At 40.8% G+C, this 22,769-nt stretch overlaps 1 protein-coding gene across 2 annotated transcripts; it reads right to left on the minus strand.

Moving 5' to 3' along the window:
- Nucleotides 1-1,736: 1,736 nt before the first annotated feature.
- atp8b2 (ATPase phospholipid transporting 8B2) lies at nucleotides 1,737-21,955 on the minus strand. 2 transcript variants are annotated; one of them, XM_008431688.2, is made up of 29 exons: nucleotides 21,231-21,955; nucleotides 16,890-16,948; nucleotides 16,679-16,792; nucleotides 15,083-15,181; nucleotides 14,943-15,004; nucleotides 14,767-14,839; nucleotides 13,870-13,940; nucleotides 13,682-13,761; nucleotides 12,976-13,134; nucleotides 12,792-12,880; nucleotides 12,429-12,625; nucleotides 11,589-11,709; nucleotides 11,042-11,129; nucleotides 10,921-10,955; nucleotides 10,684-10,843; nucleotides 10,406-10,594; nucleotides 9,634-9,749; nucleotides 9,268-9,432; nucleotides 9,050-9,161; nucleotides 8,531-8,636; nucleotides 7,776-8,004; nucleotides 7,450-7,633; nucleotides 5,761-5,984; nucleotides 5,570-5,653; nucleotides 5,023-5,268; nucleotides 4,803-4,941; nucleotides 3,781-3,911; nucleotides 2,679-3,239; nucleotides 1,737-2,603 (listed from the first exon to the last, which is right to left on the minus strand). In XM_008431688.2, exons 1-29 carry the CDS (start codon nucleotides 21,337-21,339, stop codon nucleotides 2,514-2,516), a joined length of 4,092 nt encoding a protein of 1,363 aa, XP_008429910.1. In that variant the 5' UTR covers nucleotides 21,340-21,955; the 3' UTR covers nucleotides 1,737-2,513. The 2 variants fall into 2 exon arrangements, with proteins under 2 accessions (XP_008429910.1, XP_008429912.1); XM_008431690.2 differs by lacking the exon at nucleotides 5,570-5,653.
- Between the last annotated feature and the right edge of the window lie 814 nt (nucleotides 21,956-22,769).

The raw sequence follows: 22,769 nt of genomic DNA on the forward strand, positions 1-22,769 counted from the left end.
AAAAATGTAAAGTTTGACAAAAGAATTTTAACTTAAAATCCTCTAATAATCATCAGACATTTGTCTTTGTGGCTTAATGTAGAATTATTTAGAATTTATTTTTATTTTGAACATTACAGATAATGAATCCTTGTGTTGTCCGTTTTGTCTCAAATTACATTTGCATAGTAAAGGTCTGGTTACCCAAAGATAATAAAAGAAAACAAACAATGTGTGCTATTGATTTGTTTTGGAAAGTTTTGCACAAACAAGACTAAGTTTTGAACGGATCTTGTACATCATAAAGAAAAGGTAAATTTACAGTAATTTGTCAAAGTATTTTCATCCTTAAACTTACTCACATTTTGTCTCATTACCGCTGCATGTTGTTGTGTTCTGTTCTGGTAATTTGTAATAATTTAAAAAAAATATTATAATATAGAAACAGATGTTCTGTGAAAACCTGAGAGGTTTGTTTGAAAACATTAGTTATCACTAATCATGAAAACTAAGAAATACAGCAAACCGGTCTGGCCTTATGTGTTGAAGTTTGAAGCAGAATCAGGTTAGAAAACTTTGAATATTTCACTGAGCCTTAAGTCCAAATATAAACATGGAGTGTGGGGCAACTAGAAAACCAACCAACACATGAGAGTTCCTTAAAGTGACTGGTTAGACAAGGAGAACATTAACCAGCAAACAGATCTATGGTAACTTTGGGAGAAATGAATAGATCAATAATTCAGTTGGAAGAATCTGACAGGACAACTGCTGGGTCTGCAGTCCACAAATCCGGCCTGCATGTAGAAAAAAGCCACAGGAGGTACAACTTCGCAAAACATGAGGGAAACACAGCAGTCATGCAGAAGAAAGTCCTCTGGGGACATGAGACCAAAACTTATCTCTTTGTGTCATATGCAAAACATTTTATGTGGGTGACAAACTGCGCTGCACAACACACTGAACATATCAATGAAAAAAATTGGCGGCTGTATCATAATGTGGGGATGCTTTTCTTCAACAGGGCCAGGTAAGCTTGTCAGATTTGATATGAAGACAGATGAAGCTAATTACTGGTGGAAAACCTGCTAGAGGCTGACAAAGAATTGAGACTGGGGCTTCAACAGAGCAACGACCCTGAACATACAGTCAGAACTACAAGTCAGTGGTGCTGATCAAAGCATATTTATGTGTTAAAATGGTCTAGTCAAAGTCAAGACCTAAACACAAATCAGAATCAGTGACGAGACTTGTATATTGGTGAGCAAAGATGTTCTCCATCTTATCTGAGACAGAGCAAATTGGCAAAGAAAAGATTTTAGTAATACCTCAACAGGCTTGCAACAGCAGTTACAAGTTTGTGGTTTATAAACTATTAACTTAGAGGTCCTGAACACTTACAGCAAATGGACTGAACAAGCCAGTCTTTTCAAATTTCTTAAATATTTTTTTTCAAAGTTAGCGTTTTTCTTCTACTTCACAATAAGACATTACGTTGCGCGGCCAATCACGTAAAATCCCAATACAATGTAGTGAAACATGCTTCTAATGTGACAAAATGTAGCATAATTCAAGTAGAAATAGTACTTTCGCAATTCACTGCAGTTCCTCTTTGTAATCTGCTTCGAAATGAACTAAGCTCAGAAAGGTCAGGGGTCAGCGCTTGCCAAAAAAAAAATCTCATGTTGACCATTTGAAAGGGAAGCAAAAAGAAAACCTGTAATTCGGGATTACGAAGGAAAGACGACCCAGAAATGTGATATTTTCAGTTTTTATTTACAAGTAAAAACAAGAAAACTTCACAGGAGTGTTTGTTTACAACAAAAAATAGGAATTTGTAAAACAACTTCAGCTATTCTTTGCACTCTGCCCAGATCTGACCTAAAGTAAACAGTCATGAGTTTGCCTGTTTATTCATTTTTATTTAAGAGGCACATGAAACTAATAAAAAACAAAAACAAAAAATGGCTTTTGTCAAAACCAAGGCCTAACGTTAAAATCAAAGCACTAAATGCTTCATTTAAGGTGCGACTCAACCAGGCCTTTAAAAACACATCAATATGATGCAAAAAATAGAAACAGAATATTAACACAGCAGATGGAAAAAAAAACAAAAACAAAAATGTTGCGACAGACTTGTGGTTAAATTAAGTTGCGTTCTCACTGAGAACTATAATAAACAGATTTTTCAACAGTGAAAGCTTTTACTGCGTCTTACTTCCCTCTCATTCGTCTACTTATTTTTAAGTGTAAGGCATGTGAAGTATGCAGGAGAAAAGTGACTAATAGCTAAATGTCTCGCCGTCTGCTTTCAAATCGGCTGCAACACTTGAACACATTAAACCTCATTTTAAAAAAAATCAGAACTATTGATGGGAAGGTCAAGGCCATTAGAATAAGCCGCTTCCTCTTGTGAGATATTTTGAGACGAAAACTCAATCTCAGTTATGTTTCTGTAAGAATAAGTCTTTGCATGGATCCAGAGAGCAACCCACCATGCTTTCTGAGCAAACTAGCTTGTGCATGGGTTTCACTCAATATGGGGGGGGGGTTTCTGTGGCAACACAAGGCGAGTCTTGGGTGCTAGAAGCACTGGCACAGCCCCTCCGACCAAACAGAGCTTCCTATAGAGATGAGAGAAGTCGTAATATAGTTAACGTGCAAATGTGCATCATTTAAGAAGAGAAAAAGCAGCTGACCTGCACAGTCTCCAGAGAGCGTGTCCAGCCTCCGGGTGAGTCCGTCCTGGCTGCAGCAGACGTAGAGCTGTCAGCAGGAGCGACCTGAGCAGGGGCCCGAGGCTCAGCTGGTTCCGAGGCTGCCGGATGTGACGATGAAGACAAGACGACTGCTGCGTCGGTTTCCTCCTCGATTGGCGTTTCTTGCGAGCCTCCCAGAACAGAGGAAGAGTTTGACAGAGCTGGACCCGTCCCGGACACGTTGCTGGGCGCCGGGCTGCACTCTCCAGACGTGCTCGGTGGAGTGTGATTGGTTTTCTTCCTGCGAAGCGTTTCGATCCAGCTGGAGCTGTGTTTGGAGGCAAAGTTGGCAAGGGCCAAGGAGGACAGCCTCATGTTTTTTCCCGAGGTTATCAGCTCTCCAAAGCCTTCCTGATGGGAGAAGGCGTAGCCGGACCGCCTGGAGCCCCCTCGGGCGCCGAGGCGACCCTCGGAGACGCTGCCTGTGCCGCGCCAGGCCCCTCCGATGCTGCGACCTGCAGGTTTCCGCCTCTTCTGCCTCACCAGCTGCGTGTGACGCACCTGTAAGATGCACCAGAAGAATGGAGGATGGCTATCACTTTTAGTTGCTGTGACATAAAAGTTGTTTTAAGAATTATAAAAAGTATAGTGTTAATTTCATTTTGCTGTATTTTTTTTGCATATAATATGCACAACATCGGCGCCGTGTTTTGCTTTCAGTTCCGATTTGACTCGACGGGGAATCCACAGGCTGAAACTCCCGAGTCAGAAGCAAGTGTTTGTCACTATCTCATCGAAACTCCAAACTTTTTTCAACTGTAGAGAAGCTAATGTCAAATTAAAGAGGAACCTTGTCACAGCAGATTTGCTTGGCTGACTTTCTCCCCTCCACCCTCTCCCACAGTTTCGGAAAGCAGCACTTATTATTCCACACTGATTAAGTCAATATTTGCTGGACATTTAGGCTGCGTGCAGGTTTTTTTTAGCTACGCAGTTAATGATTGGTCTAACCTGATTTCAAGCCGACACACTGGGAAGACACATCAGCTCTTGCTGCAACGAGGATGAAAACATCATTTCTGACAACTGTGCTGTTTCTCACCGTGTCTGAGAGCTGAGGCTTGAGGTCCAGCTTGAGGAAGCGGAATGCCAAAACTGGAACTACGCATATTGCTGTTGCTAGTGCAATAGTTAACCACACAACTGGCTGCAATAGAGTGTTCTGGGCACTACCTGTACTCAGAAAACACAAACACACAGACAAACATGAGCACGTATCCTTTGAAATTTGAAGAATCCTTTTGATGCAACAGGAAAGTTAGTTCTTAGAATTATAAAATGAATTATATGCCATGACTAACATACAGTTACAATTTAGATATATATTAGATAATACAGATCTGTTAAAAGTGTAAACAATTATCTCACCTGAGATGGAAAACAAAGTACATCTTTACACGTTTTGTTTAGTTGAGTGCTTTGCGAGTGTAGTTTTATTCCTTAATGTTTTATCACATTCAGGAATGTTAATCTTTTTCTTTTCTTTTCTGCGACATACCAACACAAAGCAGCGCATAAAAGTTAAGTGCAGAGAAAAGTGTATGCAGTTTCGTTTAAATAGATAAACATCTGAAAAGGATTAAATTGATTTTATTCAGTTTAATTTACTTTCGCAGATAAGACTAAGCACCGAGCAGGGCTGACCCTCCCACAGGCTACCCAACATGCCACGCATGTCAGCGAGAAAGTTGTGGAGATGTTAAAATATAAAACAAAATCCCAAGGTTTGAATATCTCCTGGAGATTTATTCAGACCATCATCATGAAAATGAAAGTGCAAACATACCAACACATGACCTTCCAAATAAACCTCAAAATGGTTGTTCAAATATATTCTCCATCTGTCCTCCAGTCTGAGTTTAACTAGACAATTTTTAGTTAAAGAAAACCTTACATAATTTTCTTTCAAATATACAAGCAAACTACTTTGTGTTGGGTTTATTACATAAAATGAAATAAATGACACTGAAGTTTGTGGTTGTGACAAAATGTAAGAATGTTGAAGGCCGTGAACATTTTTGCAGGGCTTCGTATGGAGGCCAAAGACGAGAGCAAGGGACCAACCTATGAAGCGGAACTGATTGGGAAAGATCCTGAAGAGGGTCTGGCTGTGCAGCGCAAACATGATGGTGAAATAGCAGCCCACAGAGCCCCAAACGAACATGTGGTTAAAGACCGTCCAGAAGCCTGTATCTAGAGCGATCTGCAAATAAAGGCATCGTGATTACTTGCCAGCGGAGTAAACGGCTGCAAGATAAGCCGACTCCGAACAAGAGTCTCTCACCTGCACACTGACAACAATAACCAGGGCCGTCGCCGTCGTAACTGCGAATGTCTGGTAGTCGGCGAGGGGCACGCCGTTGCTCTGAGTGGCATTGGACAGCACGGCGTAGGGCACAAAGAAAAGCACCACTGAGGTGTAGATGCCCTGGGTGATGCAGATGAAGAACTCCTTCTTGTTGAAGAGGAGGTTGAGCTGCCCGGGCTCGTACAACTTAGGATACTCCAGACTTCTGTGATCTGGAACATCCTGCCATAAAAGGGGAAACGAGAGATGCTATTTGCTAAAATAAGAGTGCGGACAAGTCAACGGCAGAGCTGATCGCTTGGTGGTTTTGAGCAAAATGCAGACATAAGCAAGTACTAACCAAAAGCAGAACAAACGTCACGCACATTAGACAGCCGATACGCAACATGTGGGAACATTAAAAGATGAGTTAATGGTTCAGGTGTAAAAACAAATCGGTGCTGGTTTGTGCTTTTACTGCGTCCTGCTGGAAAAGAACATTGTGTGACATGTAAACTTGGTGTAAAGTAATAACGAAAAAGACCTGGTCAAAAACCCCCATGGCCAGCACAGGGAGGGAGGTGTACACAATGTTGTAGAGTGTGATGAAGAACTGATCATACACCGTCTACAACAGAAGAAGACAGCAGACAAACACAGAGACGAGGTGAAACTCTCAATCGGCTCATACCCTCCCAGCACCTTTTCGTTCCTAACGCATCGTTCTGCTTGTACCTGGGCAGAGAAGCCGCAGAAGAAGCCGAACCAGAAGTGCACCATGGTGAAGGCAAAGTTCTTGTAGAAGAAGTAGCAGAGGAAACGGCACATGCGCAGGTAGGACCAGCGGCCGTGGACCAGCAGGAGGCGCTGGAGGAAGCGGAACTGGGCAAAGGAGTAGTCGCTGGCCAGCACGGCCTGGATCCCCTCCTGACCGGAGATGCCCACTCCAATGTGAGCGCCTGCAGGGAGAAAGAAACAAACCAATATATGTAGAGCTAAATCACTCCGTAGCGTTGCAAACATCACAAACTCCAGAGCAACAGGAAGTGTTTGGAGCACAATTCTGATCAGCATCTGGTTAATAAGCAAAAATATCACACATGTATGAACTAGTCTAAAACAGGCTCCAGCTTTGTTTTATAACTGGAAGTCTTACAATTTCACTTTCGGCTGCAGTTCCAGCCGTTTCATAACAAATATGGCATCGGTACTGTTGTAATCAAAAACCCACATGGAGTCACCATGGACATGAAGGATACATTCATTTGTTCTTTTTGTGATGCTTTTTTCCAGTTTGGGCTGATTATTCACCAAACAGCTCCAATGATTTTTAAAGAATTTGGTGCTCAAGTTTGGATTTAAAGAAGAGTTGGAATCATTGTGCTGTCGGAAAATCCAAACAAGTTTCAATCAACTGATCGACCTCGACGTGACAGGAAATTGGTACAGATTCTCAAGAACAACTTTTGTTCTGTGTGAACTTTTGAGCATGGTGGCAGCGGACAGCGAAACACCCTGTTAAGAGTCTGTTTACCTGTCAGCGGTTCTGGGACATTGGAGGATGGCACAAAATTATGTGAAGTTTCCCCAACTTAATCTAAAATCAACTGCCAGGTGATTGAAACGGGGAGAAAATTGAGAGGTTTCAATCAATTTTGTAAGACAATGATCCAAATACTTGTCATAAATAGTTGCAGATTATTATTCTGTAGTGACCCCGACCTCAACCTTGTTATTGATATGCTGACGAATCTTAAGAGCAAAGAATGTGACTGAAAACTAGCTAAGAAAAATAAACACTCCCAAAAAACATTGTTCTCCTAGATTTTCTTAACAACTTTTAGCCCATTACTTTAGTGTGAAGAAAACAGATTTTATTTTTTTCTCACAAATTGACTCTAGCAATCACAGGATGGGAACAAACCACACCCGTCAGTATTGCACTGATTGCATTCCTGCTTCAGGCTTGCTTAAATTCATTTCATACACATAGAGACAGACAAAAACACAAAAAGTGGTGCAACCCACAAAAAACCAGAAACCATGTTGAGTTAGCTACAAACCACAATGCTTCTCCATGTAATTAAAAAGACAAATTGCATTCAACATTACACATCAGTACTTGAGAGCTTTTGCATGAGTCCTGTTTTTTTTTTTTTTTTTAAGTTTTGCACAAATTTCAGTTTAAAATGTGACTAAACCCAATTCAGACAGTAAAACGCTAAATGTCTTACCTCATGAAAGCATTGCAACCGGCACATTTCAACATGACCGACGTCACAACTGGTAACACGTAAACAACTCTTACAGCCACTTCTTCTGAGAATTACAGCGGACCTGACAGCTCTCTTTTATTACCCTGCAGTAATCCCGTTACTCTCCTTCCTCTCACAGGTCCTTCCTTCTTCCTTCTGCACAACTCACTTTTGATCATGCTGACGTCGTTGGCGCCATCTCCGATAGCCAGAGTGACAGCCTTCTTATGTTTCTTGATGAGCTCCACCACCTGAGCTTTCTGCAGCGGTGTGACTCTGCAGCAGATAACTGCTTTGCAGGCACAGGCTGTCGACACGAACTCGGCTTCCATGTCTGCCTCAAGCGCATGCGCCTGTCGTAGAGCAGGGAGAAAAAAATTGTTAAAAAATCAAGAGATTAGAAGTTTCTTTTGGATATGTCAAAGATAAAGCTGCAGGAGTTACTGCAAATGCTCACTTCATGTTTTAAATTTGCTTAAGGAGTGTTGTTCTTACCAAACTATGACCACTGATTATGAGGGCAAACTCTCCTGAGATGCTGTCCATGTCACCAGAGGCAGACGGAGGGAGAGAGGAGCAATGCAGCTGTTTCGACCCTCTTCCTGTTGTACAGTCTCCTTCTTGCCCGTCTTTCATCCCGTTACCCATGAAACATGCCTCAGCCCAGGCCTCCATCCCTTCAGTTTTCCCTCGGGATAGCTCCATCATCCTTTCCCTCGCACTCCTGAAGAGCGAGAGGAAAAAAAAGTTACTGAACTCTGGCTCATCAGTTTTTAAGGCATAAATAACCAAAAGGGGGAAAAAAACAAAAATGGAGGAACATAACAGGCAACTTATAACATGATAGAGTTTAAATTGGCTAGCTGAAGGATGATGTATTTTTCAGGTTTCGTCAGATTAAATTAAATTTGTATTTGCATATTAAAGAGCTGACTTTAAGATACTGTCATCTGCTGTTTGCAGTTTTTAGGTCTAGCACTTATTTTTCCCTTTGTCTATCTTCTGTCTGCCCTTTTTATGGATCCATTGAACTGAGCTAAAAAAAACAACCTAAAGCTGAAGTAACCTAAGAAATGGAACAAATGATAAACTAACATGAGTGGAACATAATCAAAACACAGATAAACTAAAATAAGAAAAAGAGAGTTAATTTAGACAAAACAAGCAAAACTGTGCTAAATTAAAGCAACTTCTGTCGTATTTTCCTGAAGGAACCAGCTGTATTTTGAAGCCTACAGGCAACAGCTGACCTGAGTTCTTGTCGTACACTTTGAACGGTGTGACCACCTATGATGAACACCTCAGTCATGTCATCGGTCAACATTTTACAGGAGTAGCCTATGTTGACTGCCGTCTCTGTAGGAAAGAAAAGGGAGGAGATTAACTCGCGCTATTACACAAATGTTTAGTTTTCACAACTAAATTCTCTACACACTTCCTGCTGCAGTGCGCAATATTTTGGGTGTCAATTACAAGCATAGCCTTACTTCTGCTAATTATATTTATCTCACTCAGTGGAAACTCTGCAGTTATTGTATCTGATTAGTTTAGTTTAGTTTAGTTTATGATTTGTCCTTTATTAAGGCATGGCAAGCAAAAAAAAAACCCTAAGCATTTGGATCAAATAGGTCTGTCATATCGTACTTTGAGTGTTCAAAATAAAGATGAATAGCTGAAATTAATAACTCAGAATATCCCACTTTTTCTACTTTTCTGAACACCAGATGGCAAATTAACCTGACAGCTGGTATAAAGTGTGTTCATCTCACCCTGTTTGTCTCCAGTCAGAACCCAGACCTTAATGTTGGCCAGAGAGAGGAGAGCAATGGTCTCTGGGACTCCTTCCTGCAGCTTGTCCTCAATAGCTGTAGCACCTAGGAGCTGGACGCACAGAGACAAATGTTTACATGCAAATTAGATTATGGTCAAAATTAGAAATTTTAATCTTGTTTTGTAGGGGAAACCATGGAAGCAACTATTGACTAACCTTCATATCCTGTTCTATCTTGTCATAAGCTGCAGCCAGCCTGTCCTCCCTGCAGTCAGTGGCCTTGTCTGCACAGCGGTGGCTCTCTGACCAGGCCTCCCACTCGTCCTCAGAAAGCTCCCTGTACGCCAGAGCAAGAGTCCGTAACCCATCGGCTCCATACTCCTGGAAAAAAAAAAAGACACATGCAGCATGTGTAAACATATCAATTGTAAGCAACCTGAGGTAAGCGTACACCGCATGCGAATACTATTTAAAGGAACGCCATATGTTACACTTTTAACTGTCTCTGATGCTTCAGTTAAACAAGGAGACACTAGGTGGCACTGCAGCACCAATTATATTCATAAACTACTGTTTACTTACATTTAGGTGGTCTGAGGTGATGCTCATCAGTTCCTGGTTGCAAGGGTGGAGTCTCTCTAATAGTACCGTGTCAGCTCCTTTACAGTACAGGCAGATCCTGCCTTCTGGGTTACGCACTAAATTCAGATGACAAAGATGCATATAAAATATCATGAAATCATCACCTCTCCTCCGTTGCCCTTAGATACATATATCGTTGCTTCATGGCTGGTTTAGCAAAACTCATTGCTTTACAAATGTGCTATGCACGGTGTGCAATGCCATTAGATGGTATAAATGGATGTGTTTACATTTTCTAAAATCTGCCTATGAGATTAAAAAGTAACTCAGATCAAGACTTCCTATCATCTTGTGAATGTCATGACTGGAGGATATATTTGCGTTTCTCAGAAGTGGGGTTCTGTGGAGCTGGTTTTAGCTGTCAGTAGTCATTCTGAATGAAGTTTGCATATTTTCCTGGTTCTGTCTGACTGGATGGATGTTTTCTTATTTACTCAGGTTATTTTTGTTTGATAAAACAAAGTGTTTGTTGGTCTACAACATTTAAAAAACAACAGAAATCTATAAAACTCAAATGTTTTTTTTTTACATTACGTTAAATAAAACAACAACAAAAAAAGACTTTTTAAGTCACTGTTCTGCCAAAGAAGACAAAGAAAAAGAGGAAAATATTCCTTAGTAAAAAAAAAAAATCTTTCTTTGGGGCCAGTTAGTAAAAGTTAATAGAACAACTCCTTGACAAGTTTAGCAGTATGTTAACAATCCTCCCTACCTATGACAGACATCCTCTTACGGATGTTGTTGAAGTCCAGTATGGCGAGCAGCGAGTAGGTGACGGTTCTGCCCATCTCGGTTGTAGTAATCGTCCCTGGCGTTCGAGAGCGAAACACGAATCCAAAGTTTCGAGCTGCCGTCACCAGAGCGCCCTCGTCTGGAGATTGTGCCTTATAGACCAGCTCTCCTGGGTGGACAGACGAAAAACAATGAACGACATCGGAAGAAATAGACAAATGGCAAGTTGCTGTTTGTGTTTCCCTTCCTTCTGCTCACCTTCACTCTTCTCCTCACTCATGACGGTATGACAGAGAGAAAGTAGGCGGAAAAACTCGTGAGTGTGCAAATCTCCTACTTTCACCGATTCCAGCAGCTTTTCATCATAGAAACAGAAATCTGGATTTGCCAGGGGGTTGAAAGGGGTGAAATCCAGCCTCTGGAAGATTGACAGGAGAGAATTAGACTCCAACCTGAAGAAACGATTTACTTCCAGGTAAAGAAAGAAAGGTCTACCTTTGGTTGTTTTCCTACCGGATCCGTGACTTCACCTGGCAGAAAAACAAATGACAGGTAAGAATGTGGAATATAGTTTGGATATATAAACTTCTGTGCACATGATTTGTTGATCTCTTACCATAAGTTTGCCCATTGATGGAGCACTTATTAAAGGTCATAATGTTCTGAGTTAGAGTTCCAGTTTTATCGCTGAAGATGTATTCAACCTGAATAAACATGAGCATAATTTCCAAAATGTATTTATTTATTTTTTTAATCATAGAGAAAAAAGGTTCAGGAACTGGATTCATTTTATTTTAAACATCACCTAAAACTGACATCCCTTTAAGATTAATGCATGCTTTTGTAAAGATTTCCTCCATTTTGCATGTGTACGTCACACATCAACAATAGATGAGCAAACTGTGCATCTACTTTAAAATATGATACAAGTTCAAAATAATTGAGCTGAATTGAATCACCAGAGCTAACACAAGTTATAGGCAACGTTTGCAACAGTTTAAAGATCACTGTGACTCACTTATTGTCCCAAATCTTTAATAATTACGATGGGTTTTAGCTGGAAATGCCACTTAAATGAAATTCTGCCCTTGTGCCAGCCCTGTGAGTAACATTTAGATTAGAAGGTAAGCTGTGAAGCATTAGAGACCATCTGATGAGCCCACCTGGCCAAGCTCCTCGTTCAGAGTGGTGGTCCTGGACTCGGCCGCCGTGTTGCACCGAGAGCAGAACATCTGCCGATCCCAGTTAATGAAGTAGCTGTGACCCAACCGGATCACCTCCACACTAGCAGATAAAAAAAAAAAAAAAAAGTTTTTTAAACGAAGAAATAAGCAGGATGCTGGTTGTGTTTTTTTATGCACAACTTAACTCTTGTAAAAACAATTGCGATACTGATTTGGAAAATGGTAAGGAAAATACCTAAGGAAAATGGTATTTTATTATTTTTATGCAAAACCTGACTGAATTTCACCCACTCTAGCTCAAAATCTTATACATTTAGAGAATATATAGAGGAAGTGTAACCAACACAGCTCTAGCTGCAGTGGACCCCCACCTAGTCAGGATTTAGTATTCAAAGATTCATCTGTTCATGTTGTTTTTGTGGAACATAACTGTAAATTATTCATGAAAAACTTGCTTATCTGCACGTTTTTAGCTTTAGTTTTGTTGTTATTGGTCCAGTGTTCATGTCCGACATGTGACGATGTCTTTCTTGGTGAGGTCATATCAATGGGTCTTTTATCTGATTAAATAAAAGTCTCAAATACAAAATTGATTAAATCTGATCTACCTTACATAGTTTGACCTTGTAAGTGTTTCAATTAAATCTTTTTGTGGTGCAGCCCCTTTCTTAATTTCATTTTGCGTATGGTTTTATAAACATGCATTCAGATAGAAATAGCTGTCATGGGGCAAGTGCTACTTTCAATTGTTATCTCAACAACAATATTCATAAATTTCATATATCTTTGTCCTTTTTGACATCCTGCACTTTTTCTTACCTGACATATAGAGAAATAGGAACGACAGTGTTAAGGATGATGATGTAGGACCAGAAGGAAAGGAAGGCCGAGAACAAAAAGTTGTCCACTGGAGGGTCCCAGGGAAGGTAGCTCTGGAACAAGGAGCCCACCTCTCTCTCCCACACCGCATTGCCCACAGCCAGGATCACACCCATACACACCAGGAAACCAAAGATCTAACGGCGATGAACAAAAAGAAACACCACAAAGGCAGAGTCAGGTCCACTGTCTTGCAATCCAAAATTAGAACGAGTCTGTCATCAGCATGTGCAGATGTAAACAAAAGCCCCTGAAATGATATTCTGAAATAGTTTGGGGCTATGAAAGTGAGAGGTTTCTTACCCAGAGGACCAGAGTGTTCATCAAACGATCGATGCTTGTACGCTTAAACTTGGTGCGACCGCTGTTCTGCATTAGCTTGGTATCTGGACCTGCGGTGGCAACAGAGTCAAATCTGCTTGTTACACGCACCGCATACACCCAATCATTCACAAATAAAAAACATTTTAAATACGCAAACGCAGACCTGCAAAGATGACCAGGCCGAAGCACGCCTCCGTGTTGCGGAGGACACATCCTCGGAGCAGCATGTTCTGGTTGGTCAGGGGGTATTTCTTCTCTCGCCAGTACAGAGTGCCACAGAAGCGATCTAGTTTGTTGTTGGGAGGCTCGCACACCACTTCACCTTCACACAAGAAGACGTTGTAGCGTATTAAATAAAAATAGCGCACCCCTACATGGCAGGCAATTACCAAACCCAGTTATTGCAAAGCATCTACATCAGAGGCAACATGATCTCGAGCTGAATTTATCATCCTGATGCTGCTGTCACACTATAAACACACCCTGAGAGACACTTCTTTTGTAAGATGATATCAGGCAGAGTGTGGGTTGATTTGCTGCAGTATTGCTTTTTCCTGAGTAAGTGTGTGTGTGCGGTTGCGTGCGCATGCATGTGTGTGTGTGTGTGTGTGCGTGTGCATTGGGGGCGTGCTTTGCTGACTCAAAGCTCTTTCCGTGGCGGGTGGGTGGATGGGTGATGACACCGTGTCATTCAGCCGCAGCAGAGGACGTACAATGTGAGGATGTGAATGTTTCAATTATTTATTTGTCAGACCGTGAAAGGAGGGAAACGTCTGAATTACACAGTTGGCTGCACAACTGAAAATCATCAGAAAGATATTCCGGACGGGGAAACCAAGAGAAAATCAACTTGTTCGAACCGGTCTCACCGTCAAACGACGCCAAGTTGTTTGGATCGCCAAGTTCAGCCGTCACCGACACAGACTGACGCACCTTCATGTTGGTCTCTCTGCGGGTTGACAGAAAAAAAAACAAAAAAAAAAACATCCTTTTTAGAAGCAGTTGCCTTTGGAGGTTAGAACGAACTGCGAGTGGATACTGATGGGAGGTTTCTGACCCGTCGAGCTCGGCCGTCTCGATGTAGCACAGGCCGTGTGGTTCGGTGCTCGATAACAGGAGCAGGTCCGCCTGAAAGCAGACGGCTGACGTTAGCATTAACGGCAAGGTACATGCAGCAAAGTTACAGAGAGAAGTCGATAATAATTACACATGAGAGTTGGAGATTAAATGAATGATTATTAGAACTTCTGCTGAGAAAGCAAAAAAAAAAGAAGAAGAAAAATCCATTTGCAATCTTATGCTTTAATCTATTAGAATAGCTTTCATAAGCAATAATAACTGAAGATAATTAGCGAGAAACTGAATCCTGGCAATAAAACAAATATAGTGCTGAACTGGTGTTTGCTGTGTTTTGGTATAGATAGATATAATCAGAAATATCAATTTAAGATTTATTTAGATTAGAAAATTTAGATTTTTATTAATTTATTTTTTTTCCGACTCATCCATATTGCTGGATATTGGTGAATAAAATGGATGTTTCATCTGGCCTCTTGTTTCTTTTTCTTTATCACAATAGCTCTACTATTCTTTAAGTGCCGATTGAGAGGCAACATATTGTGCAGATTTTATGGCTTAAATGAATGTTGAAAAGTGCTAATTATCCATATGCACCTCAAAATAAGAGATTGCACTGAGGGTTGACCAGATTTTATTTCTGACTGAAATAAAATCTGGTCAAAATCTTTCATGTTTTAATAAAACCATTCATCCAGTCATCCATTATCCACCACGCTTATCCCGAGTGGGGTAAGATCAGGGCTTTATAAAAAATAAAAATAAAAAAAATGAAACACTGACTTAAGCCACTTTGTCTTCTGATGTGAATGGATTGAATATTTATTATTGCATCTAAATTAGTGTCAAAATAAACATAATAAACTCTCACACTTACCGCCACAAACTGATTGTTTTCCAGCTTAATGACATCACCCACTTTTACGTTCATCCACTTTTCGTTCTGCAGCCTGCCACAGCGAATCAGAAAAACACATGGATCACAAACGGGACAGTTTGAATCGCTAAAAGCAAGAGAGGGCGCATGTTAGGGGTTCGGCTGCGATGACTTACGAGCCTCGGATGAGAACCTGAGACTGCCGATTGTTCACTTGGTTGTCGCTCTTGTGGCGAAACTGCAGGGCACAGACACAGTGGTGTTACGTCAATGTGATGAGTGTGTCAGCTTCAGCGTGTGGAGAACACATGCTCACATAGTCATCGGTGGCATCCTTTACTGCGGTGATGCTCAGCACCAGAGCCAAAGGCACAATGGTAGTGAACCAGGACAGGGAGGAAATCTGAGGTATCAGCTAACAAGGACAGGAGAAGATGAGATTTTTCATCACATTAGTATAAATGGGTAGTAACAATGCCTTTAGAATTATTTAAACATTTAACCCTCTGTGTATTTAATTGGGGTTTTATGTGATGAACCATTATGAAACAGTTCCTAATTTTAAACTGGACAGGAAGTGATGTATAGTTTTCAAAGTTTCAAGGGATACAAATCTGACAAGTGTGGTGTGCTTTTGTATTTAGCCCCGCGAGTGAAAGACGTTTATGCAATTACGGCTGCAGGTCTGTTGGGGTTTGTCTCTATTAATTGTGCCCATCTAGAAACTGAAAATGTTATCGATTCTTCTTTGAAAGAGCTCAGCCAGATTAGGATGGTAGTTTCTGCAAAAAGCAGGTTTTAAGTCTGGTTATAGATTCTCAAATGGGTTTAGGTCTGGACTTGAATGAGGCATTACAACACATGAAGGCAATATGTCTGGAGTCAAATCTGCCCACTGCAGCGTTGGGTTTCTGTTTCGGGTCATTGTTCCAGTAGAAGGTGATCCTCCGCCTCAGTCCCAAGTCTGTTTCTGCTTTCAGTTTCATTTCTTTGAGTGCTCGCCTGTTTAACAAACTTTTTGTTAAGACTGACTTGCTTCCGTGCCCTTGAATAACGTCCCCACAGCATGATGCTGCCACAAATATGATTCATGGTGAGATTTGTAAGTACATGATGTTGATCATCCTGATAAAATACGTAGAGGTTTACTGTTGTGATGTGATAAAATGTTCAACATTGGTTCATGATGGGAGGAACAAAGTTTCAGAAGTTAATTCTATAAAACAAAGACTGTTTCCTGTTAAATTTGCAGCTTTAAGAAATCATTGTCCAGTTTTATATTCATGTTATGACAACATTGTGAGAAAAATAGAACATATATGAACATAGAGAGTTTCAGATCCAACTCCCACTGTTAATTTCCCGGTTTCAGAAAACAAAATCTGCAACACAAAGGTTTCAAAACAACAGGAGACACTACAGTGTCACTACACTGTCACTACAGTGTCACTACAGTGAGACACTACAGACACTACAGTGTCTCCTGTTGAAACGTATGAAACCTATCTGTTTCATACAGCCGGAGGATAAAAACTGCTATGAATAAAAATCTTAAATACTTATCAGACTTTTTCATTGGCCAAAATGTAGATGTAGATTTTGTTGCTTATTATTCTGCATTCAGTAAACAGAAAGGACTTTGGTTTCTTTAACTGGCCTAAAACAGAAAACATTGAGTCTGATTGAATAGCAGAGAGTGAGAAAAAGAAGACTGCCTTCACTGTAAATATAGATATCTGGTTTCAGCTCGAGATACTTTATCTGATCACTTCCTACGTGTTGCAATATGATGAGCGCCTGTCTCTTAGGCATATGAGAACGATTCTCATATGAATCGTTCTCAAGTTTTTATTTTGTCAAACAAACAGTGTGGAAATGCCAAGTTTCCTAATCCCTGCCTGGCTATACTCACCTGTAGGATGAGCAGGAAAAGGAAGTAAGTGTTGGCTACTTCCTGGAACTGCTCAAACAGATTGACAGGCAGGAAGGTGAGGATGTTGTACTTTGATGTCACGATGCAGTTGCTCTGTGTTGACAAGAGAGAAAAGGAAAAATTATTAGTTTAAAGATCATCATCCGAACTTTGTAATACCTACGGAGGAAAAAAAGGGACCCAATCTCACCGCATACTGAAACTTTTCATTGTGTTCTCTGTCATTGGCTTTGACCCTTCTCTCCTCCTCTGTGGAAATAAAATGAGGTAAAAAATGGTGAACAATGAAATTCATATAAAGTAAAAGAACAGATACAACAGCATTGCACAGCACTTAAGTTATATAGACTTAATCTTTTTTTTTGGGTCCTGACACTCTCATCATGTGAGCCTGCAGTTTATATGCTTTTGTTGTTAGCATAATCAATTTTCCTTCTGCCAAAACCTTCTCCTCTGGATGTCAAAAATAGAAGCCACTGGCAAAAGAAAGCCAAAAGAAGTACGACTGACAGTTAGCCACAGGTGGCATCTTGTCAGTCGACGTCATAAAATAACTCTTCAGCTAATACAGTGAGGCCGAAAACTCCCTTCTCCAAGCATAGTGATGGTGGGATCATGCTGTGGGGAGGAACAAGGCAGCTTGGATGGGAAGACGAATGGACCCAAATTCAGAGCAATCCTGGAAGAAAACCCTCTGAGAGGCTGTAAAACCCTTGAGTCTGGATGGAGCTTCACCTTCAAGCAGGACAACGACCCAACATACAGAAATATAGCTTAGACCAGGGATGTGAAACTCCTAAACTCAGAGGTCAGTGTGCTGTAGGTTGCAGGTGTGTTTCTGCTTCAGTTCAACCGAATCAAATAATTAGATGATTGGCAGGACATTGTTGAACTTAACCTTCAAGTGATTTGGGATTGCTGAAACAAGAACGTACATCTGAAGGCTGCAGCACACCCTTGAAGAGCGTCTCCGCCTAAAGCTGTTTTTGCACTAAAATAATGTCCAGTCTCTAGACATATAAAGCTGGTAGCTGGAGCTGTAACTGCAGCTATAGGTAGATCTACATGCTTTTTAACTTGGTGCGCACTGCATTCTTTTTGGCAGATGAAAACCACATGTCAGTTTTACTCCACCTCAAAATCTGCATTAGTTAAACTCTTCTTTGGGTGAGACAACACAGCTCCAGACATGTATGCAACAAATATTATCACCGAGGCATAAGTGCACGCACTGGACTGAAACGCCTGCATCCTCAACAAACTTTTGACATTTAAAAACGAGTCGGTGCGGCTCTACAGGAAGGGACATCGCACTAGAGAAGCCAATAAACCCATAATAAACATGCACACATAACACAAACAGAGACTCTGTGGTTTCCTGTGTCATTGCAGCTCTGTGAAACTCTCTAAAACCAAGTAGAGCCCATGATCTAGATCTGCACCTCTTCTGAGCTGCGTTTCAGCAAACAAACACAGGCTTAAAGAGTTCCCACAAGGACAAGCTTCTCATGTGACGCTCTAAGACCGACCTGAGGTGGAGGATGAGCAGCTGATCTGTTGAAGAGGTTCTCAGAAAATGGATTTATACCCAAGCAAAACCTTTACCATGTGGTGGAAAAGATTATCTCAAGTAGAAAGTTATTCAAAGACATTAAAGGATGTTCAGCTGATTTCATTGGTTTTTGAGGCCAAACCAAAGATCTTTTGTGTGTGCAGACTAGTGCAGATACTACTGTCTTCTTATATATTGCCAAATAAACTCAAATATATTAAAATTGGTGAATGTGTGTAGGCTGTATCATCTCTTTGAGAGCTCAATGTTTGTTATTTTACAGAAGAAACCTGCCATAGATATGACTAAGAAATGAATCTAGAACCAAAGATGCTTTCGTGATCACTGTCTGAATCTGACTTGAGGGCGGCAACAATTTCTGACTAAATCCTCAACTGTCATTTCAGAAATGAAATTCCCCAAAACTTTCACCGTGCTCAACTGTTGGGAGCTATGCAACAACAGAGGATAGCTATCATTTAACTACTAAAGTACTGCCTGGTGCTACGGCAGAATGCCACAGGTGCAATTCTGAAAATATCCCACTGTCAATTGTTAGTGTTATTATAGGAAAAATGGAAGAAACTGGGAATGACAGCAACATCAAATAAAATCCCAGAGGGCTCAGGGGTCAACATGCTGAGAGGCACAGTGAACAAATATTTTAGCTGTCAGAGTTTGGAAGTGAACAAACTCAGCCCCCAGCTCTCGCTTCATGTTCTTTCAATTTCAGATAGTAGTTGTGTGGGTGTCCATTCTCTTAAACGTATTCCACTTAAACCCCTACACCTCCTCCGCTTTTCGATTCTCTCTTCTGTCTTCTGACATTGCCGTTTCATTGCATTTAAAGGTCACGGTGCTGATGTTTACTTGCACTGCTAACACTGAGGAGAGCGAGGTGCCGCTGCCGGGTAAGCACTGAGGGTTCCAGCCGCCTTACATCTGGCCCTGGCCTGCCCCCTGTGAGCTGACCACCTCAGCCTGAATGAACGATAGTCTTTACCAAACTGCGCAGTAAGTGTTTAATGTTCAAGGGCGTCAGAAGCCCTGACACATTCAGCGTGCTGCACGGTGGGCCAACATCAATCTATACAGCTGCAAACGTTCAATTGCAGACATTAGAGTCTAAATAAATTTTGCTTCATGTAAAAAGAAAAGAAAAAAAACATAATTCCCTCATAAGCCACCGATCTGAGTCACACAACATCAGCGTTAGGGAGTGAAGTCACAGCAATAATGACCACATTAGCAGGTCAGTCTGAGTTATAGGAGATGATGGTGTGATACTGAGCTTCACTCAGAATCATAGTCACGAGACTCTCCGGAAGAGTGCATCTTTGTTGATGATGATGATCTAATTAGGCAAAAAGAATCGTCTGCAGTCCTGCTCATCCACAAACCCAAAGCTAATTAGCTGGAAAACAATATTGCATGTGACAGACTGATTGAGTGGGGGGTGGAATGAAAGGGGACAATCTGTGATTGTTATGCAGAGGAATGAGGTGAACCTGGAGGATTGATCAATGTCAATAAACACAGGGAGGGAGGGCATTCATTGCAGGGTTCCTGCAAATTTTACATTTCAAATTCAGTAAGGTCCTACACTCAATTTGTTTGGTTTATTATCTGTTATTTTCTAAAAGTTCTTTTAGCTCTCTGGACATTGAATAAAAAAAAAAAAGGAAAAAAAAAAGACGACCTAGTTGAGTCCAAATCATGTAATAATTTATGGAGTTGACTTCAGGTTTGATATCCAGATAAAAGAAAATTTGCATCCATCAGGTTTTTCAAGTCTGAATTGGATTGTCTTATTCTAAATGCAGATTATTTAAGGCATAGTTTGTTATCTATGAAACATTCTCTTCATTAAGATTCGACAGGATCCTCAATGCTTTGTTCATTTCAAAATTTGCAAATTCAAACTAAAAACGTTGTTTGAGTAAATGTAAAAAAAAAAAAAAACCCTGTGATTTTAGTTTTCAAATAAATATGTTCCTATCTGTGCATTCTGATGGTAACTCAAAAATCAAAACAATCAAAGAGTTGGGCAAAAGAATAATGGTTGGAAACTCAAAAATGTTTCCATAACAATTAATTTTTTTAAACAAACTAATATCAAGCCAGGAAAATGACCAAAGCAAATTCCAGACTTTTTTTTAGACCATGGTGGATCCCTGTAACTCACACAAAACTCAGACTCAAACCCACTACTGTTGAAAATGAACAAAAACAACAAAAGAATCAAAGAAAGTCAAGCCTATAAAACTGAAGGTAAAAAGTAGAATGTCTGTTTATCATTTTATCCGTTATCATATCTAATAATTGCATGACTAGATGGCACCAAGTAGACTACCACTAATCAAGTGTAATAATTCTTAAATAATCATATGTGATGATTTAAATAGAACTGAAAATGCACTTATTAAACAAATATGAAAGCATTTAATACAGTTTTATTATATGTTCAATCAGTATGTAAGTCATGTATTTATCATTTTATCATTTTGATAAAATATGTATGTAATGTAACCCTTACACATCAAAGTCAGTGGGCCGGCCTTTAGATAAGATGACTGGTCTGCAGTAAGCTGCTGCACAGATTGACCAATCAGATATGAGGCTCTAAGTGGATCTAAATTATGTCATAATGGATTGTGGCAAAGAAAATATTGAATGATAACATATGACTTTACAAAGAAGTTACATAAAATTTTAAAAATCGATTATGGCATCTAATTATTCAATGTCAAATTATTTCCTTCTGGGATTACTGCACGTCCATACTAGAACAAAATAAAAGCACATTCCTTCCTTCTTATGGAGATGTGATGTGAGGAGGGATGCAGATAGAAATGACTGAAACTGGTTTGGATGGAGATGGGGTGAGACTTGAACTTATCTAAAGTGATAATGATAGATGGTCTTTATTTGCAAAATGAGATGGCATTTGCACAAACAGCCGCAGCCTTAAACTCGTACCTGTCCGCTTCTTTTTCGATTTTCCTCCCCCAAATCCTGCCTTTTTCTTTTTTTTAATGGGGAGAACCACTGGAAACCATTTCTCCGGGATCTCTGTCAGCACCGTCATCTTTTCCTATTTCTTCTTCTGCTGCATGGAGAATAACCTCGACCGTCAAATCTCCGCGAGCAAGAGGTGACGAAGCTTCCGAACCAACTTCAGTAGAGTTGGATGGATCGGACCATCTTCACCCTGCCTCTCTGCTGCTTCCTCGCGCTGCACTCCTGAAGTCGCGCGCACGGGGCTCACGCTCAGCGGCACGCGCCTGGCTCAGATGTCTCGCTCTCTGTCTGCACAAAATGATGAGGTCATGGTTTTTCTAAAATGACCGATCCATCCCCGTGCAGTCGCAGCCCCCGGACTCCCTCAGGTCTGGCTCCCGCTATGACCGCTACTTCGCTGCAGACGCTTCTTCTGCATGTTGCAAGGGCGCCGATGAAGCGCCGCGATATCTCAAACTGCAACTTCAATCAATCGAGGCTCGCCTCGAGTTTCGTCCACAACATAAACACTGCCCCAACGTGGAGCATTACGTAACCCCCGTTGCGGTTACCATGGAAACCGCCACTGCAGGGATCCCACAGCTGAGCAAAGTCGCTGATTAAGAAGGACGCACGCCGTTTTGGCTCAAGAACCACTGAGAGCGCTACAGCCAGATTGAGGAGTTTGGGAGCCAAAATCTTTTCCTGCAAGTTGAGCACGAGAGGGTGCGCCGCAGTGGGCGGGGCCAGGCAGGTGGCACAGCACGTGCCTCGTGCCAGCTTTGAGACGCAAACGGTTCTCCTTTTTCATTGGCACAACAGCAAAAATATCGCCGTTTGAAAGATTTGGAAGACTATTTAAGAGAAAAAGTAACACCCATAAAGTTACCAAATGAAAAATAGGTGAAACATCACTGAAAATGAAGATGAATGACGCATTTCCCTGATCCTGTCTTAGGTGACATAACATCCCTGATTCTTGAAGCACATGCTGTACAAAATACTGACTTGAGGAGCGCGTGATGAGATGCTGATTAAGATAATATACAGAGGTGTATTTTTGACACTGACTCAACAAAAATATGAGTAGATATACAATGTCTGGTTCAGGATGTTATAAAATATAAAATTTCTAAAGTAGACAGGAAAAAAATAAATCGTAGTAGTCATTGACAAGAGGAACAAGAACCAAGTCAGTCAGCTGCATGTTTAACTCTAGTTACTAAACATTTGATAGATTTTGATATAGTTGTAAAATGTCTGAAATGAATTTGAGTTGCAAGTAGTAGCTGAGCTTTACCTGCTCGAGAGAAAACAATTTCAGGTGGTGTTAAACAAATGGATGCTAGTACAAACCAAGTCAACCTTGTGGTGTTAGTGCTCTGATTTACAGTGAAAATACAGAAGAAACCTGGAGGTTTTCATCCAAGTTATGACCACAGCTATAAAATATTTTGTTCACAAACTAAAATAATTCAAAAGCTTGTTCCCGTTTCTTTCCCGCTCTCTGGCGTGATT

This window comes from Poecilia reticulata, linkage group LG16 (assembly GCF_000633615.1).
Source record: "Poecilia reticulata strain Guanapo linkage group LG16, Guppy_female_1.0+MT, whole genome shotgun sequence".
Taxonomy (NCBI): domain Eukaryota; kingdom Metazoa; phylum Chordata; class Actinopteri; order Cyprinodontiformes; family Poeciliidae; genus Poecilia; species Poecilia reticulata.

Bases quoted from the DNA above. Each gene is read 5' to 3' on its own strand.
- atp8b2 (XM_008431688.2), bottom strand. From the start codon at position 21,339: ATGACGGTGCTGACAGAGATCCCGGAGAAATGGTTTCCAGTGGTTCTC. The intron at 5,269-5,569 runs GTCTTTTTCGTT...CTTTTATGGCAG, and splicing joins CCATGGGGGTTTTTGACCAG to GATGTTCCAGATCACAGAAG. The intron at 3,240-3,780 runs GTGAGAAACAGC...TGCATCTTACAG, and splicing joins AGCCTCAGCTCTCAGACACG to GTGCGTCACACGCAGCTGGT.